The sequence below is a fragment of the Sapajus apella genome, unplaced genomic scaffold, assembly GCF_009761245.1.
Source record: "Sapajus apella isolate SASKATOON/1434 unplaced genomic scaffold, GSC_monkey_1.0 scaffold16, whole genome shotgun sequence".
Classification (NCBI taxonomy): Eukaryota; Metazoa; Chordata; class Mammalia; order Primates; family Cebidae; genus Sapajus; species Sapajus apella.
In genome coordinates this window covers 24,588,437-24,602,877 of record NW_022436956.1, presented here as the reverse complement: position 1 = coordinate 24,602,877, position 14,441 = coordinate 24,588,437, and the positions used below count along the sequence as shown (strand labels likewise).

The 14,441-nt window shown below is 42.5% G+C and overlaps 1 protein-coding gene across 1 annotated transcript in view; it reads left to right on the top strand.

Annotated features, from left to right (window-relative positions):
• The first annotated feature begins 1,925 nt into the window (after positions 1-1,925).
• The window catches only part of FDX1 (ferredoxin 1), a 42,611-nt gene continuing 30,095 nt past the window's right edge, over positions 1,926-14,441 (top strand). The window contains exons 1-2 of the mRNA XM_032285642.1: positions 1,926-2,296; positions 7,548-7,672. Coding sequence (XP_032141533.1) covers positions 2,112-2,296; positions 7,548-7,672 — 310 coding nt within the window. The 5' untranslated portion in view covers positions 1,926-2,111. The remainder of the gene's footprint in view (positions 2,297-7,547; positions 7,673-14,441) is intronic.

The window sequence follows — 14,441 nt, the reverse complement described above, 5'->3', positions numbered from 1 at the left end:
ACGCTTGTAGTCCCGGCACTTTAGAAGGCTGAGATGGGCAGATTGCTTAACCAGCCTGGGAACATGAGAAAACCCCATCTCTAAGGAAAAAAAAGAAAAGAAAAAAAAGAGATGGAGGGGTGGGAGTTTTATAGACAAGGTAATATATAAGCAAACTGATAAGCAAAAGCACGTCATTAGTAATTCCATGTTGCTTTATCCGTATTCATGACCATGTTTACAAATTCCTTCTGGAATTCTGCTGACTATTGATATTTACAATTTTTGGCATTACCCCTCATTCACCTTTGAAAACCTGGAGCACATTTTTTTCTTTCTTTAATCTTCATATACATGCTTAAATAATTCTGATGATTAATGGAAATTATGTAACATTAATTTATTCACAAATATTTATTGGACCCTTGACATGTTCAAGGCCCTGTAGCTGGTGCTGTACGAGTTATTAAGATGAATATATAAACAACTATTCTATGTATACAAAGAACTGCTCTACAAAGCAGAAAGCTATAAAGTACCTTAATGGAGTTGAAATTGTATTTGCTATAGGAGGGCTGAGAGAAGAGGGAACATCTACAATTTTTTTTTTCTTTCCAATTCTCTTCCTACAACTAATTCATCCGACCTTGGAGGTTTGATTTGATTTTTTTAAAAAAGTTAACTGTTCTTTTACAACCTCCTTTTCAGGATTACTTGTCAAGGTTTGCTGCACCCTTCGCAGCTTGAAAGACTTTCTCTTCATCCAAAAATTTGGAGAAATTAGGAGCCATTGCCTTCTCCTCTGCCACTGGGTTCAAGAAAGCACCATACACTTTCTGGAGAGACTTTACTCAGGTCTGTACTTTCTTGTTCTGAGTATTCAAAAATTAGTGGGGCGTGGTGGTGCACACCTGTAGTCCCAGCTACTCGGGAGGCTGAGGCAGGAGAATCATTTGAACCTGGGAGGCTGAGGTTGCAGTGACCCGAGATCATGCCACTGCACTGTAGCCCGGGCAATAGAGACTCCATGTTGGAAAAAAAAAAAGGTATCTGATTGTGTTTAGCATATCTGCACTAACCCCTTGTCTTTGGCCTTTAGCCTCTTTATGAGTACCCTGATAGAGGAAGACCCAGAAAGTAGCCTTTCTAGTTTGTGACGCACTGTGTGTTTTGCGTGTTAGTTTAATCCTCAGAATGGCCCTGAAGGCTGGGACATCTTATCTGTGTTTAGAGTTATGGAAACTCTGATCCTCTAAGAGAATAATTTTTCCAAGGTCTCAGATCTCTGAAGTAGTAGACCTTGGATTGGAATATCTCTATTTCTGACCTTAAAGCCCATGCATTTCCCTCAACATATTAACCATGATAAGGTGTATTTTGAAGTTTATCTTCCTGGGTTTTGTAAAAGTCTTTTAGAAATCTCAGCTCATCACAAAGTTTCCTGTTCAGGCTCATGGGTTTCATGTACTCAGCCAGCGTTTATTTGCCAAAGTCTAGGACAGCCACCTGTCCTCTGCAGCAGCCCCAAGCCTATTCATTATTGTCATTTACAATTTTATAGTCATAATTATTTCTTTGTATAATAGCATTCTGAGATTTTCCAAAATTTCCCACTGTCCTTGTTTTACAGTGCGCAGAATTCACTTTTGCTCTAATTTGACTCCTAGATGACACAATTTCCCAGTTTTTTTAACGGGTGGGGGATGGGGGGATGCGGAACAGAATACAGTGGTCTAGCTAACCGGTTTCCGCTAGACGTCCAGCTATCTTTTAAATTTTTTTGTGTCTGCATGGCAACTCCAGGCGTTAAAAAAAGCATCCAGCTTACGACCGAACCTGGAGGGTAGGTAAAAGTTCCCTGCGCTGGCCCCGCCCCGTGCGCCCGGGCGGCGTGGGCGAACGGGGCGGGGCCGCACTCTGTCCGCCAGTGTCTTTATAGGTCACCCGGAAGGCACGCGGGGACTCGGCGAGATCTTCGCGGCAGGGCCTCTCTGCCACTCCAGCCCAGCGCCCCTCGCCCCTCGCCGCGGCCCTCAGGAGTCAGCGCCGGAGCTGCGGTCCCCGCCTCTCGGAGACTCTCTCGGCCTCAGCGCGCAGTTAGCGTCGCTTTCCGCAGTTCCGGACCGCGGGCGATGGCCGCCGCTGGGGGCGCCCGGCTCCTGAGCGCCGCTTCCGCGGTCCTCGGCGGCCCTGCAGGCCGGTGGCTGCACCACGCTGGGTCCCGCGCTGTTGCGGGCGGCCTCCTGAGGAGCCGGGCGCCTCGGGGGAGCTCTGGGGCGAGCCGTCCACTGAGCGTGTCAGCGCGGGCGCAGAGCAGGTAGGGCGCCGTGCAGGTGCGATCGCGGGCAAGAGCCGGGGTCCCGGTGGGTAGTGCCTGGCTCGCTGGGCAGGGTCTCCGGTTCCACCGCCTGTCCTGGGCGCCTGCGCGCCGGGCCCACACCCCGGAGGCCTGCCTCTCTCCCCTCTCCTTTGGGGTGCCCTTGCGGCTCAGTCTCGCTGCTCGGTGGCGTCGCTGCCTCCCTTCCGTCTCACCACAAAGCTCCTTCCTGCACCAGCCACTCCCGGGGGAAATCGGGGACCCACCCTGGACGCCCAGCTTCCTTTCCCAGCGCCTCCAGTGCCCTCAGGAAAGCCGGCAGTTTGCGGCTGTTCGTTCTCCTTTTGATTTGTTTGGGATCTGACCTTTGCTCTGCCTGCAACTGGTAGTGACCTTCGTGACAGGCTCCCTGCTGCTGTCCTGGCCTGACACTCCTGCTAGCAGTTTCTTTCAGGGCCTTGCCCTGCCGTGGGAGGACACCCTGGTCCCAGATCTTTGTCAGGGAGTGTTTAGGTAGAATACATCGAGCCCATACCTCTGCTGCCCTGTAGGCCTTTTGCTAGTTCCTCAAGTGCTGAAAGCCCCTCCGTTGAAGTAGCCTGCCAGGACTTGAAACTTAGCTTTGGTAGGGATTGTCTGACGTGTCTAACGTCGTCAGCCCTTAGGAACCCAGTTTCCCCATTTGAAGATAATAACAGTTTAAACCTCCTACGGTTAATTGAAGGATAGATGAGTTAATACAGCGATACAGGTAGTCTTGTGCCTGGCACATAGTGAGGGTTCTGTAGATGTCACCTGGTAGCGGTGGCAGCAGCAGCAGCTGCCGCCGCGGGCCGCCTCGTAGGCTCACATTGTTAAGAGAGTTTTGTATTAAATATTGCAAGATGGGACCAATTTCTCCCAAATGTGTTGAAGTTTTAGGTTCTCGGGCATATTTGTTTTTCAGAGACACTCCTTAGATATATTACAGATGAAATTTACACATAATTTCAGAGTCTAGCAACATGGTGGAGATTTATATAATGCATATCTGTCAACAGCTCTTTGACCCCATGATGTGGGGTAGCAGGAATCAAGAGCTAGTGGAAGTGTGTGTTGGATTTGTATGCTGCTTTTTCTAGTTTCTTCTTGAGAAGGTCCCTGAGAGCAGGGCCTAGGACTTTCAGTCATCGTTTCCCCACGAATCCCGTTATCTAAGGGGTACGCCATACATTTTTGTTGCGTGAACTTTGGGGGAAATCAGGGAGAAGGTAAGCCAGATATATTTGTTCCTGTTTCCTCTGCATTTCCCTGCCTTTGGCCTGTGCGGGTGCCTTGCTTTCTATTATACAATAGATGAGTTTTGGACAATTGTATACCTTGGGACAGATATTGAACATACTTTTGTAACTGGTATAATGGAACACGAATGTTTTTGTAGTAATTGGGAGTTGTCTCTCTCAGATTTGTTCGGATTTGGATATGTCAGGTTGTCTTAAAGGGGAACACATCTACTTCCTCATAATCCTGCTGCCCTCTTAAATTGGTACAATTTCTAATCGTGGTCTTATAATTCCTCTTACAGACTTTGGAGCTACTACTAGATTTTCCAGTTCTTACTGTGTTAATGGGACTTGTGCTGTCCAGTACGGTAGCTACTAATCACATATGGCTATTGATATTTAAGATAATTAAAGGTAAATAAAATTAAAGGTTCAATCTCCCAGTTACACTAGCTACATTTCAAGTACTCGGTAGCCACATGTGGGTATTGGACATTGTATTGGACATTGCAGGTATGTGGAGAACACCTTTGTTATGGCACAGAGTTCTTATGGACAGACAGAGCAGTCCTAGAAACTAGTTCTTTGAAGTTTAACAACTCAATAAGCTATCAGTAATTCAGAGTCGGAAAAACCTTTTACTCTAAAATACCGCGACACAATAATTTATATTTTGCGGTGATTTAGGTTACAAAGAGCTTTCATGTGCATTATTTCACATGACTCTTAAGACAATTCTATGAGGTAGGGAGGATAGATAAATGGGAATAAAAATTTCATATTAATTAGTTGGCAAAACTAGGACTAGAACTCAAGAAGTTTTGTTGATTTTTGAAAAAAATTTTAATTTCTATTTGTTTTTAAAATTTCAGTAGTTGCGGGGGGTGGGGAGTTGGGGAGAGATAGCAGGTTGAGAAATGCCAGATACAGGTGAAGGGAAGAAGGCAGCAAATCACACTGCCATGTGTGTACCTATGCAACAATCTTGCATGTTCTTCACATGTACCCCAAAACCTAAAATGCAATTTAAAAAAAAAGGGAGTTATAACAGTGCTGCTGTCTCAATAAAGCTGCTTTCTTCCAAAAAAAATTTTTTTTTAGTAGTTTTTGGGGCACAGGTGGTGTTTGGTTAATGGGTGAGTTCTTCAGTGGTGATTTTGGAGGTTTTGGTGCACCCTTCACCCGAGTGCAGTGGTGCCATCATGGCTCACTGCAACCTCTGCCTCCTAGGTTCAAGCGATTCTCGTGCCTCAGCCGCCTGAATTGCTGGGATTACAGGTGCATGCTACCACACTTGCACACTGTTTTGGTAGAGATAACGTTTCACCATGTTGGCCAGCCTGGTCTCAAACTCCTGGCCTCAAGTGATCTGCCTGCCTCAGCCTTCCTAAGTATTGAGATTACAGGCATGAACACCCGTGCCCAGCCTAATATCTACAGCTTCCGACTCCTAGGTTCCATACTCTTTCAACTGAAGAATTACCTTTTTCTCTCATTTCCAGTTCCTCTCCTATTCTTTGGTAAACCTATTAATATTCTTACTTGGCAGTTATTTTGTAAGGCTGTACGCCTTTAATACAGACCAGCAGGTTGGGCTTCTTAGCAAAAGGGCTTGGTCTTTAAATAAACGTTATTAATCAGTGTTTGTTGAAGTCTACTCTGTGTTACGTATTTTGCATGCATTGTCAGAACTATAATGTCCTGATTTTATAGAAGACGGGGCTGTTGTAAAAGAGATTTCAAATTCCTTTGCTGTAAGCTTAGCTGTAGAGTGCTTCAGAAGAACAGCAACACTAAAAACTCTGGCTTTCGGTAGTGTTTATAAATGATGGAATTCTTTCTAATGTGCTTCCTGTAGCTTTAGCTACCAGGCTTTCATTGATGTCAAATCTCTAGACTTCTCTGCTGGGCTCAGACCCATACCCATATTTCCATCTGGCTTTTGGACATTCTTATCTAGCTTTTTCACTGTTGAATTAAGCAGGTCTAAGCTTGAACTTATTTCCATCTTCCCCAAAGCTCCTTTGCTTCCTGTCTTATTTATTTATTTATTTAGAGACGGGGTCTTGCTATGTTGCCCAGGTTGGAGTGCAGTTGCTATTCACAGGCGCGATCCCACTACTGATCAGCACGGGAGTTTTGACCTGCTCCGTTTCCGACCTGGGCCGGTTCACCCCTCCTTGCTTCCTGTCTTAAACCTAGGTTAAATGGTACCACCTAATTGCGTGAGCTGGAAATCCCAGTGTTTTTCTTCCTCCCTTTTCAGTTTATCTTATGTAGATGGTCACTAAAATTTGGTCTACCTCCTGGATGTCTATTAAGTCACTGTGTTCTCTGTCCTTGCTTAGTTTGTGGTCTTTTGATAACCTCTAGAGTGGTCTTTCTGCTTCCTGGGTATTTTCATTCTCAGCCATTCTACTTTGAAAAAATGGCAGTTATCTTGTTGAAAATCACGAATAATGTGTGGGAATACTAGTTTTAAAGCATTTTTGGCTGTGAAAAAAAGTTGGAGAGCACAGGCCCTTTTGAGGAACATTCCCGTACATACACACAACATTTTGATGAGTTTTAATTAATAGAATCCTGGTTTTTTCTAGTGTTGTAATATTAGGGAGGGCTTCAGTTGTCTCATTTGTGAAATGGGATCACTGGACTTGATAATTTTCAAGATAGTTATGGCTCTGAAATTATTTAATTCTGAGTTTTACTTGAAGATGTAGCTGATGGGCTCTTGCCATCTATTGGTAGTAGTAAGAATAACAACTCATTATTTTAAGTTGAGAATCTTTTTAAATGTGAGGTTAAAATTAAAATGAACAATAGTGGAGGAATAAGGATCTAATTGCTAGTATAATGTCTTTTCTCAAGTTTTGGAGGGATGTTTGTGAGAAGTGAAAGAAATTTAAGTCTGCTAGCTGATAGCTAACAAACTATCTTATAAAACATGTAGGGAAGTATTTATCTTACAGATTCAAACAAATAAAAAACTTTTTCTAGTCCCTTCGATTTGTAAGTATATAATGTGGACTGATGAGATGTCAAATACACAGAAAACTATTAAACAACTTTTCTCAGCGATAGTATTCTATGTAGCACTTGCACAGCAGTCGCCCTATTAAGAGCAGAATGATTTGCTTTTTCTTTCTTTTTTTTTTTTTTTTTTGGAGACAGAGTTTCACTCTACCCCCTAGGCTGGAGTGCAGTGGTGTGATCTTGGCTCACTACAACCTCCGCCTTCTGGGTTCAAGCAATTCTCCTGCCTCAGCCTCCTGAATAGCTGGAATTATGGGCATGTACCACGATGCCCAGGTAATTTTTGTATTTTTAGTAGAGACAGGTTTCGCCCTGTTGGCCAGGCTGGAGTGCAGTGGTGCAGTCATATTCTACTGCAGCCTTCTCTTCCTCCTGGGTTGAAGGGATCCTCCCATCTCAGCCTCCCAATTAGCTGGGCCTGCAGGTCGTATTACTACACCAGGCTAATTATTTTATTTTTTGTAAAGGTGGGATCTTGCTATGTTGCCCAGGCTGATCTCAAATAATCTTCCCACGTCAGCTTCTCAAAGTACTGGGAATACAGGCGCAAGCCCCTGCACCAGCTTTTATGAGAGTAAAATAGACTTCATGAGTGATAATAATTGCCAAATGTCTTTTATTACCTGGTAGGTGGGTAGATGTGTTATGCCTTCTTCTCAAATAAATTTTGGAAAGAAAAGAAAATACTTTCGGCTAGGCATGGTGGCTCAGGCCTGTAATCCCAGAGTTTAAGGAGGCCAAGTTGAGAGGACTGCTTGAGGCTAAGATTTGAGACCAGTTGAGCAACATAGTGACACTCTGTCACTACAAAAAATAAAAATAAAAAAATTATCCAGGTGTGGTGCTGGGCACCTGTAGTCCCATCTACTCTGGAGGCTTTATAGGCTTTTAAACTAATTATTTTACATTATGTTTTGAAATTACTAAAAATACTAAAGGACTGCTTTCTTTTCCAGCTCAGAAGATAAAATAACAGTCCACTTTGTAAACCGTGATGGTGAAACATTAACAACCAAAGGAAAAGTTGGTGATTCTCTCCTAGATGTTGTGGTTGAAAATAATCTAGATATTGATGGCTTTGGTGAGTATGAAACATTTCTTAAAATGCGTAAGTAAAACTGTTAGGTTTCAAATTTTTTTTTGAAGAAGTTTAACCTATGGCATGCTAGGTAAAATGTTAACATTTAGGATGTGTTAGTGTTATATTCTTATTTATAAAGAATAATAGAGTGACACTGTTCTGTTCTTTGTACACTTAAATAACTCGTGGCCAGAAATCAATCTGCTGTAAGATTAGGCCTCTTTACCTTACTGTTTACGTGTGTGATGCAAAGCTGATGGTAGGGAGTACAGTTAAAAGATACCAGGTCGAGAGAAAAAAGTGTGATAGCACAGAGGGTAGTTAAATATCTTGAATGTCAGCTCGCCTTCCTAGGAAAGGTAACTTATCCTAGAAAGTGCTTTGTTTAGAAAGTTTTCATTTTTAGACTTCTGACCATATGCCTTAACTACATGTGCAAATCCGGTGTTCCTGCAACTGCCCTTTTACACTTCCTCAGGCGTACCCTGTACATCACCTGTCAGTTTTGTTCAAGCACTGCGTGCCTAGGATAGGAGTTCTCAAAGAGGGTTTCCTTGACTACTAGCATGAGTGTCACCTGGTAAATACAGATTTTCAGACACTTCTCCCCTGCCTGCCGCCCCTGCCCCAGACTCACTGAGTCACGAAGTTTGGGATAGGCCCAGCATTGCGTGTTTTAACAGCGTGTGTGTGATTTTGATGCATGTTCAAGTTTGAGAACCACTAGTCTGGAATAAGGCTCAAGGAACATATCTGACTAGGCTTCTTTCAAGGCATAGTTCACATTACACTTATAAAACCATTTCTAGATCACAGTTAATTTCTCTTTCTTCCGTTTTCCCATGATGTATTAAATCTACCTCTCTTTGTTAATGCTTATAACAGTTTTCCTTTTTAGAGAGACTGGACCTCTCTCTTATTAGATTACTTGTTTTTGAAAGACTGTTAGGTAACCTTATGGAGTAGGCTTTGTTCAGAGTTGGCACTCAATAATATTTGCTGAATATCTTTTTTTTTTTTTTTTTTTTTTTGAGACAGGGTCTCCCTCTGTCACCCAGGCTGGAGTGCAGTGGTACAATCACAGCTTACTGCAGCCTTGACCTTCTGGGCTTCAGTGATCCTCCTGATTCTGTCTCCTGAGTAGCTGGGATTACGTGTGTGAGCCACCATGCCCAGCCTTGAATATCTAAATCTACTTTTTTTTTTTTTGCTAGTTTTAAACTAATTATAACAACTAGAATTTGAGTGTATGCTACATTCCCGCATATGTTAAATGAAGTAGATTTTTTCTTTTAGTCTCTCTTTGATAGTTGAAGAAACTGAGTCTCATGGAAATTAATTTTCCCTGGTTATGCATGCAGCAAGTGAGAGGGCTAAGACTCAAACCTGTCTTGAAGTCAAGATGTGTATCTCATTGTGGTTTTGATTTGCATTTCTCTGGTGATTAGTGATGTTGAACATTTTTTCATAGGTTTATTGGCCGCTTTTATGTCTGTTTCTTTTTTGTTTTTGAGACCTAGTCTCACTCCGTCACCCAGGCTCAAGTGCAATCTTGCCTCACCACAACCTCTGCCTCCCGGGTTCAAGTGATTCTCCCGACTCTGTCTCCTGAGTAGCTGGGACTACAGGCGCTTGCCACCATGCCTGGATAATTTTTTGTATTTTTAGTAGAGATAGGGTTTTACCATGTTAGCCAGGATGGTCTCGATCTCTTGACCTCGTGATCTACCCGCCTTGGCCTCCCAAAGTGCTGGGGTATCAGGCGTGAGCCACCATACCCAGCTGTCTGTGTCTTCTTTTGAGTGGTGTCTGTTCATGTCTTTTTTTTTTTTTTTTTTTTTTTCCAATTTTTTTTTAAATTCAGCGAGTACATGTGCAGGTTTTTTAAATGGATGTATCCTGTGTTGCTGAAGTCTGGGGTATGAATAATCCTGTCACCCAGGTAGTATACATAATAACCAATAGATAGTTTTTCATCCTTGTCCCTCTCCTTTCCCCTTCTGGTAGTCCCCAGTATCTACTGTTCCCAACTTTATGTACATAGGACCCAGTATTTGGCTCACACTTAAAAGTGAGAACTACTTTGCTTTTCTGGTTCTGTGTTAATTTGCTTAGGATAATGGCCTTGAGTTGTATTCTTGTTGCTGGAAAGGACATAGTTTTGTCCTTTTTTTTTTGGCTGCATATTCTGTGGTATATATGTACTATATTTTCTTTATCCAGTCCTCTATTGACGGGCACCCAGATTGATTCCATATCTTTGCTATTATGAATAGCGCTGAGGTAAACATACAAGAGCATGTGTCTTTTGGTAGAATGATTTGTTTTCTCCTGGGTATGTACCCAGTAATGGGATTGCTTGGTTGAATGCTAGTTCCATTCTTTGAGAAATCTCCAAACTGCTTTTTGCAGTGGCTTAACTAATTTACATTCCCACCAGCACTGTATAAGTGTTTCCATTTCTCTGCAGCCTTGCCAACATGTGTAATTTTTTGACTTTTTAATGATATTCTTTTTTTTTTTTTTTTTTAATTTTTAAATTTTTTTTTTTTAAGCAGGCCGTTGTAAGGCCCCAGCTGGAGCGCTGACAACCCCGACTTTTTAATGATATTCTTTATGACTGGTGCAAGATGGTATCTCATTGTGGTTTTGATTTGCAAAGTGGAGTATTTTGTCGTGTTTCATGTTTGTTGGCCACTTGTATGTCTTCTTTTTTAAATATTTATTTATTTATTTTGAGACAAATTCTCACAGTCACCCAGGCTGGAGTAAAGTGGTGCAATTTCAGCTCACTGCAACCTCTGTGTCCTGAATTCAAGTGATTCTTGTGCCTCAGTCTCCTGAGTAGCTTGAATTACAAGGGTGCACCACCATGCCCAGCTAATTTTTGTATTTTTAGTAGAGACAGTGTTTTGCCATGTTGGCTAGGGTGGTCTTGACCTCCTGACTTCAAGTAATCTGCCCACTTCGGTCTCCCAAAGTGCTGGGATTACAGGAGTGAGCACCACGCTTGACCTCTGCCCACTTTTTAATGAGGTTATTTGTTTTTTAGTTGTTGATCTGTTTAAGTTCCCTAGAGATTCTGGATATTAGACATTTGTTGGATGCATAGTTTGTGAATATTTTCTCTCATTATGTGGGGTGTTTACTTTGTTGTTGTTGTTGTTTTTTTTTTTTTTTTGATACAGAGTCTTGCTCTATTGCTCAGGCTGGAGTGCAATGGTGCGATCTTGGCTTACTGCAACCTCTGCCTCCCAGGTTCAAGCAATTCTCCTGCTTCAGCCTCCTGAGTAGCTGGGATTAGAGGTACCCACCACCAAGCCCAGCTAAATTTTGTATTTTTGGTAGAGACAGGGTTTCACCATGTTGGCCAGGCTGGTCTGGAACTCCTGACCTCAAGCAATCTGCCCACCTTGGCCTCTCCAGTGCTAGGATTACAGGTATAAGCCACTATGCCTGACTACTGCCCACTTTTTTTTTTCCCGAGATGGAGTCTCACTCTGTTGCCCAGGCTGGAGTGCAGTGGAGTGATCTCGGCTCACTGCAACCTTTGCCTCCTGTGTTAAAGCAATTCTTCTGCCTCAGCCTCCTGAGTAGCTGGGATTACAGGTACATAAAACAAATAGCTGGCTATTTGTTTTGTATTTTTAGTAGAGATGGGGTTTCACCATGTTGGCCAGGCTGGTCTTGAAATCCTGACCTTATGATCTGCCTGACTTGGCCTCCCCACGTGCTAGGATTACAGGTGTGAGCCACCGTGCCCAGACCTCTGCCCACTTTTTAATGAGGTTATTTGTTTTTTGCTTATTGATTTAAGTTCCCTATAGATTCTAGATATTAGACCTTTGTTGGATGCATAGTTTGTGAATATTTTCTCCCATTTTGTAGGGTGTTTACTTTGTTGATAGTTTCTTTTAATGTGCCGAGGCTCTTTAATTAGGTCCCACTTGTCAATTTTTGTTTTTGTTGCTGTTGCTTTTGAGGACTTTGTTATAAAAATTCTTCGCAAGCGCCAGTTTCCAGGAGAGCATTTCTGAGGTTTTCTTCTAGGATTTTTGCAGTTTTAGGTCTTACATTTAAGTAATCTATTTTGAGTTAAATTTTGTATACAGTGATAGGTAGGGGTCTAGTTTCATTCTTCTGCAGGTAACAGCCAGCTATCCAGCACCATTGATTGAATAGGGAGTTCTTTCCTCGTTGTTTATTTTTGTTGACTTAGTCAAATATCAGATTTTCTAAATGTACGGCTTTATTCCTCAGTCCTCTATTCTGTTCTTTTGGTCTGTGTGTTTAGGTTGTCTAGTTTGTGTGCATAGGGGTGTTCATAATAGTCTCTAGGATCCTTGTATCTTTATGAGATTGGTTGTGATGCCATCTTTGTAATGTCTGATTGTGCTTATTTGGATCATCTCTTTTATTTTCTTTGTTAGTTTAGCTAGTGGGCTATCCATTTTGTTTATCCTTTCAAAAAACCAACTTTCAGTTTTGTTGATCCTTTGTGTAGATTTTTGGTTCTCAGTTTTATTCAGTTCTGCTCTGAGTTTAGTTATTTCTTTTATTCTGCTAGCTTTGAGGTTCTTGTTTTTCAAGTTCTTCTAGATGTAATATTAGATAGTTAATTTGAAATCTTTCTAACTTCTCAGTGTAGGTGTTCAGTGTTCTAAACTTTCATCTTACCACTGCTTATGCTGCATCCCAGAGATTTTGGTATCTTGTGTCTCTCCTTTCATTTATTTCAAAGAATTTTTTATTTCTGTCATATGGTGGAGCCACTTTAGCTGGTAGAAGTATTTCCTGATCTTTGACAGAAGTGGGTAAGCCATGCTGTGGTTTGTGTGCATTGGAACTTGTGGCTTTTATGCTGTTGAAAAAATTTAAATCTTAATATCTCGTAACAGTGTTAACTAAAGTTTCATTTAGTGATGGTATGGTACTGAAATATATCCTAAATTAATAATGTTGGAATGGCTGCTAAACATGATCCAACACTGAAAAAGGCTGAACAATCAGCCTGACATTTGGTGCTGTTTATTTAGGAGTAGATACTGTATAGACAAAAGTACTTACAAAATAGGATTTTAAAAAGGCATTAAAGTAGGATTTTTTTTTTTTTTTCTGAGACAGAGTCTTGCTCTGTCACCCAGGCTGGAGTGCAGTGGTGTGATCTTGGCTCACTGCAAGCTCCGCCTCCCAGGTTCAAGCACTTCTCCTGCCTCAGCCTCTCGAATAGCTGGGATTACAGGCGTGTGCCACTGTGCCTGGCTACTTTTTGTGTTTTTAGTAGAGGCGGGTTTCACCATGTTGGCCAGGCTGTTCTTGAACTCCTGACCTCAGGTGATCCCCCCGCCCCCCCACCTTGGCCTCCCAAAGTGCTGGGATTACAGGCATGAGCCAGAGCACCTGGCCTAAAGTAGGAATATTTTTAAGCTCACACACAAAAAATAACTTGGTCCAGGGTAATGGAAAACAATACTTGTGATATAGTATGGCTGTGTCCACACCCAGATCTCATATTGAATTCCCACATGTTGTAGGAGGGACTTGGTGGGTGGTAATTGAATCCTGGGGGCAGGTCTTTCTTATGCTGTTCTCGTGTTAGTGAATAAGTCTCATGAGATATGACAGTTTTATAAGGGGGAGTTTCCCTGCACAAGCTGTCTGTTTGCCAGCTGCCATCTGTGTAAAGTATGACTTGCTCCTCTTTGCCTTCCGCCAGGATTGTGAGGCTTCCTCAGCCACATGGAACTATAAGTCCATTAAACCTTTTTTCCTGTATAAATTACCCAGTTTTTTAATGTATGTCTTTGTCAGCAGTGTGAAAATGGACTAATACAGCAAATTGGTACCAGGAGTGGTGTGTTACTGAAAAGATACCTGAAAATGTGCAAGCGACTTTGGAACTGGGTAACAGGCAGAGGTTGGAATGGTTTGGAGAGCTCAGAAGACAGGAAAATATGGGAAAGTTTGGAACTCCCTAGAGATTTGTGGAATGGCTTTGGCCAATATGCTGATAATGATATGGACAATGAAATTCAGGCTGAGGTGGTCTCAGATGGAGATGAGGAACTTGTTGGGAATTGGAGTAAAGGTGACTCTTGCTATGTTTTAGCAAAGAGACTGGTGGCATTTTGCCCCTGCCCTAGAGATTTGTGGAACTTTGAACTTGAGAGAGATGACTTAGGGTATCTGGCAGAAGAAGTTTCTAAACAGCAAAACATTAAACAGGTGACTTGGATGCTGTTAAAAGCATTCAGTTTTAAAAGGGAAACAGAACATAAAAAAAAGTTTGGAAAATTTATGGCCTGACAATGTGATAGAGAAGAAAATCCCATTTTCTGAGGAGAAATTCAAGCTGGCTGCAGAAATTTGCATGAGAAACGAGGAACTGAATGTTAATCCCCAAGACACTGGGGAAAATGTCTCCAGGGCATGTCAGAGATCTTCATGGGAGCTCCTTCCATCACAGGCCCAAAGGCTTAGGAGGGAAAAGTGGTTTAATGGGCCAGGCCCAGAGCCTCCTTGCTGTGTGCAGCCCAGGGACTTGGTGTCCGGCATCCTAGTTGCTCCAGCCATGGCTGAAAGGGGCCAACACAGAGCTAAGGCCATGGCTTCAGAGGGTAGAAGCCTCAAGCCTTGCCAGCTTCCATGAGGTGGTGAGCCTGCCAGTGTACAGAAGTTAAGAATTGGGGTTTGGAAACCTCTGCCTAGATTTCAGAGGATGTATGGAAATGCCTAGATTTCCAGGCAGAAGTTTGCTGCAGGGGCAGGG